Source organism: Elephantulus edwardii, unplaced genomic scaffold (genome assembly GCF_000299155.1).
Source record: "Elephantulus edwardii isolate Elephantulus edwardi_28Jun2011 unplaced genomic scaffold, EleEdw1.0 scaffold00098, whole genome shotgun sequence".
In the NCBI taxonomy this organism is placed as follows: Eukaryota; Metazoa; Chordata; class Mammalia; order Macroscelidea; family Macroscelididae; genus Elephantulus; species Elephantulus edwardii.
Genome location: NW_006399848.1, coordinates 6573112 through 6578453, shown reverse-complemented (window position 1 = coordinate 6578453; position 5342 = coordinate 6573112). Strand labels below are relative to the sequence as shown.

At 39.9% G+C, this 5342-nt stretch overlaps 1 protein-coding gene across 1 annotated transcript; it reads left to right on the top strand.

Annotated features, from left to right (window-relative positions):
* The first annotated feature begins 3968 nt into the window (after positions 1-3968).
* MTERF (mitochondrial transcription termination factor) lies at positions 3969-5135 on the top strand. The gene has a single exon (XM_006891493.1). It carries the CDS (start codon positions 3990-3992, stop codon positions 5133-5135), a length of 1146 nt encoding a protein of 381 aa, XP_006891555.1. The 5' UTR covers positions 3969-3989.
* Positions 5136-5342: the final 207 nt, after the last annotated feature.

Here is a 5342-nt window from a genome sequence, read left to right as displayed (position 1 = left end):
GGGCAATTGGGATGGGTACGACGGAGATGGTGTGATTGGCACAGGACAAAGCGGAATTTAGGGCTATTGTACATAGGGTCACTATGAGTCGCAAGCGACTCAACGGCACATAACAACAATAACAACAACAACAACATGATATGCCTACTGACCCTGTGGTGAGGATTTTTGTTTGTGGCAACAGGATTGGAGAAAGAAGTATCAACAAACTGCTATGGAAGCTTGCTCCCTGAAAATGAGGAGAACTTGAAGCACTTGCTGCAGAGTCAAGGACTACAGCTTTCAATATGGTTGACAACTCAACATGACAACAAAAATGTTCACCACTGGGTCAACAGGCGTATCATGATAGATGGAGAAAAGGTTGAAATGGTCTGTCATTTCATCTGCTTGGATCCACAGGCAACACCTCTGAAGTCCTGCTGGAGGGTCAGCTGGATGTTGGCTCCAATTTAGCAGGCACATAACAACAAGCACTATCTCTTTTTTGCAGTTCATAGTGAAATTGATTGCCTTCCTGTAACGTAACTATCCCCCTTACCCGTGAGAGACGTGAAGGCGCTCTGGTTGCGTTGTGGTTAAAGCAAAGCTTCTAACCAAAAAGTAGGTGGTTGGAACCCACCAGGTATTTGAAGAAACAAATATGTAGTCCCCTATTTCCGAAAAAAACCCCTTTCAGTCTTAGGAATCCTAGGGGGCAATTCTTCTCTGACCAATAGGATCACTAGGAATTTGGACCCATTCAAAAGCATCAGGCTAGTATTTGATTTGAGATAGAACAATCTGGAGAGAACAGAGAGCGTTAAGTGATGCTTACAATGTGTGATAGTAATCACTGTGAAAATGACATTGGAGTCTCTTCTACTCTTTAATGAAAATGGCTTAAATTCACCATGCTTTTCAAGAGAATCAGATTTAATTTGTGCTGAAAACCAGAAATCCATTAGAACTATGTATGATTTTCAGCCTGAAGGCTGGTGATGAATTTGGCTTCAGATTTCAAAAGTAGACCGGGAAGGAAAACAGAAATGTCTTCTTTCTGGGGCGGTTTACCCGCCTTGGGTAGCATTCATTTTCTCGCAACCATACCCAAGACATTCATTTGCATCACATAAACAGTTTAATAACTGCAATTGCCTTATCAGGTTGCACAATTCATTGTCTAACAGTGACCAGCCACCTGAGCGTAGCCCGCAGGCAGTGGAGCGCCCCTGCAGCTCCCAGGCAGTGTCTTGCTCCGATTGGACCAGATGATGCTGGGATCGCTAGGCCTGGCCTTTAAATCGATCTTTGAAGCCGCCGGGCTGCCAGCGCTCATCGCGGTCTTCTGTTGCCCCCTGCCGGATCTTTAGCGAAGCGTCGCGAAGGACCAAGGAGCGGTCGCTAGGGGGTGCCGAGCAAGGACGTCACTTTTCCATGCACGGCCTAGGAGCGGAAGTCGGTCTCGGCCACTTCCGTTCTGGCCTCTAGATGTGGAAGGTCGGGGCATCTGCAGCGAAGAGGTAAAGTTCCGTCGGAGTGGTGATGTTTCATTGTGCCACTGTTTTTACTCATTTACTGTTTTCTTCAGAGACATGACCGTTTGGCTGATGTATAACGAGGCTGTATTCCTGCACAGCCTCTTCCAGACTGACTAGCTTCCTAGGGTTGGAAAACGCCGGGAATATTGAGCCCGAACCCATCCCAGCAGCCTAGAGTTAAAGTGGTGCAATTTCGCTGATTGTTGTATGAATTAAGCTAATAAGGATGCTGGCGAGATTTCTTCATTTTGTCATTTAGGAGTAATGCTTGCTTCCTAGGAGGAATCAATTGAGGCCTGAAAAGCACAAAGCACTCAGTTCTGGTTTTACAAGTCAGACGTGTATTCTGCCTTTTTCTTCGCTGCTTGTTTGAAAAAATACTTCGCTTTCAAGAGGTAATGCGTCTCACAGAACATTATGTAGCGTTGGGTTCAGTCCTTTTATTCTTTTGACCAAGTTCTGACCATATTTGCCTTTTTTTTTTTTTGCCATCTCTAGGGACAGCTATTTCAGTACGTTTTTGAGAGATGCAAAAATGCACTTCCTTAAGGCAAGTGAGGTGAGACATATTATTGAAAAGATCTTTTAATTGTTTTAAATTATTCTGCTTTTGTCAAAAGAGTAGACCAGCCGAACAGTAGTTGTACCCGTGTCCTATTTATTAAACGACTCTGTAACCGGCTGGTGGCGGAGGTGAAGAGACTTCAAATCCCTCTTTTCTCCTTGCCTAGATCTCCCAAGTTAACAGGTACAGAGATTTTTGATATTTTCAGTACTTATTAGATTAGTTGGAATGATATTTTTGGGTTCATTAAAATGTTTTGAGAGACAATAAAATAAATTGTAGAATAAGAATTATGTTTTAAAGAATCTTAATTTGTAGTTTGAAGCAATTGATAACCTTTAGAGTGGATTATTTAAATGTTTGTTTTTCTTTCTAGATATTACGGGGATGCCTTAAATGGGGATCTAGTACTAAAAGAGCACAGTGTTCACATTCTTGAAGTTTGTTGTTATCTTGGTCTGAAAAGGAAAAAAAAGAACTGATAATATGTATTTTCCATTGTTTGTACTTTGGGCAAGTTTAGTTTGTACCTAGCCAACTGACTGGAAGAGATCCATATTCTTATTCTCAACAAAGGTGATTCACTAGAATGTGGAAATTATCAAATAATATCATCAATATCACATATAAGCAAAATGTTGTTGAAGATCATAAAAAACCAGCTGTAACTGTATATTGACAGAGAACTGCCAAAAGTTAAAGCTGATTTTAGAAGAGGGTGTGGTACCAGAGATGTCATTGCTGATTCAGACTTGGCAGGAAGCTGAGAATACCAGAAGAATGGCTTGTTGTTTTATTAACTATGCAAAAGCATTTGACTCTGTGGATCGTAATAATCTATGGTTAACGATGAGAAGAATGGGTTTCCCAGAACATTTAATCATGTTCATATGAAACTTGTACCTAGACCAAGAAGTTGCTGTTCTGAACAGAACAGGAGAAGAATGCATGGTTTAAGATTAAGAAAGGTGTGTATGTCTTTCCATACCTATTCAGTCTGTATGCTGAGCAGTCAAGAAGCTGGACTCTGTGAAGGAAAATGTGGCATTGGTATCAAGGAAGACTTATCAACAACCTACGCTATGCAAGTTACACAGTTTTGCTTGCTAAAAGTGAGGGGACTTGTAACGATTGTTGCAGCCTTCAATATGGATTATGTCTCAACAGAAAAGAAAAATCCTTGCCATGGAGCCAATAAGCAACAACATGATAGATGGAGAAAAAGTTAAACTTGTCGACAACTTCATCGTATTTGAATCTGCAGTCCATATTGGCACTAGCTGTCAAGAAATCAAAAGATGCCTTGTGTTGGATAATCAGGACCTGTAGAGACACATCTATTGTAAATGAGAGTTAGGACTCTAATAAAAGAGTTTTTAAAAGGAGCACAAGGAAAAAGGTATTTAAAATAGAAATTTGGAAATCTGAAGTGTTGGGTCTCAGGACTGTTTAAAGTTTGAAGGTCAGTAGGTCAGAATGAAGAAATAAGAAAAAGCAGAATCAGGGAAGTGTTTACTTGTGGTCATGGGCAAAGACAGATATCTGTAGAGTTGGAGCACAGGACAAATAAAGTTATTACGACTAAACCAAAGGTTTAGTAACAAGGAAGACAAAGTAGTGAGAAGGATGTGGAATTGGTTTGGGGTGGCCAAATCTTTTATTCTCCCTGAATAAAAAGAGTAACAGACTGATAGGAATAATTCTAGGATAATGATGGTACCCTCCTGCCTTTATTTTTGCCAGGAATGGAGGCAGATCAGGGCCACAGGTGTGCTTTTAACAGAAATGAGCATACTGCTTATAGAATCATAATACAATCATTTAGTTGTTTTTAATATATGTCTTACTGTTTCTTAAATGTTGTTTTACAGAGCATTCCAAAGGCTTTGTGCTACTTGACCATTATGGCACCAAGAAGCCCCCTGTACATGAGAAGCACCTTTCTCCTCAGTTCAAGATGTGGGATGATTCAATTGTCAATAGATATCTTCAAATATACTTCATCTAGACTTCTTAGTGTAAAGTGTAATGATGCTGGTCATGCGTCTTTGGAGAAGGAAGTACTATTGAGGAACTTAATTACTATGGGAGTAGATGTTGACATGGCGAAGAAACGCCAGCCTGGGGTTTTTAATAGGATGGTTACCAATGAGCAGGGACTGAAGAGGTTCCTTCTGTCCAAAGGAGCTAACAAAGAAGTGATCGCCAGCATCATATCACGATATCCACGAGCCATAACACGCTCACTTGAAAGTCTTAACACACGATGGAATCTGTGGAGAAAGATACTATCATCAGATCTTGAAATTGTGAATATTTTGGAACGTTCTCCAGAATCCTTTTTTCGATCCAATAATAACGAAAACTTAGAGAATAATATAAAGTACCTCTACTCGGTTGGATTAACACATAAATGCCTTTCTCGCTTGTTGACCAATGCGCCACGCACCTTCTCCAATAGCCTTGATCTGAATAGACAGATGATTGAACTTTTACATGAAGTCTGTTTGACCTTGGGCCACAAAGATCCTGCAGATTTTGTCCGAAAGATAATTTTTAAAAATCCTTTTCTCTTAATTCAGAGCACCAAACGGGTAAAAGCCAATGTTGAGTTTTTACAGTCAGCTTTTAACTTGAGCAATGAGGAGCTGCTGGCTCTGATAGGTGGCCCAGGATCTGAAATCCTAGACCTTTCCAATTACTATGCTAAAAGAAACTACACGAATGTCAAAGAGAAGCTGTTTTCTCTTGGGTGTTCTGAGAAACAGGTACAGAAGTTTGTTTTAAGCTTTCCATCTGCAATATTCATGGCAGAGAAGAAGTTTAATGACAAAATAGACTACCTTATACAAGAAAAAATTAGCATTTTGCAAATTATTGAAAATCCTCGGGTTCTGGATTCAAGCTTAACTACTTTGAAAAGTAGAATCAAAGAATTGATAAATTCTGGGTATGATTTGAGTACATCCAATATTACTCTTCTGTCTTGGAGTCTAAAAAGATACAAAGCTAAATTGAAAAAATTAAATGAGAATGAAAAAGATCTTTAGTCATACCAGTTAATGTTACATTTGGAGCTTTCATAAAGGATAGGCACGTTGTGCTTAACAATCTGAAAAAATATGATTTTCAATGTGAAAAATGTGACTCTAAGAACCTTCCCTATTAGATGGTAATGCCCCACTCCTCATACTGTCCCACCCAGCAGTGTGACTTACTGAAAATCTCAAGGCAGTATCTGTTGATGGCAGAACTGT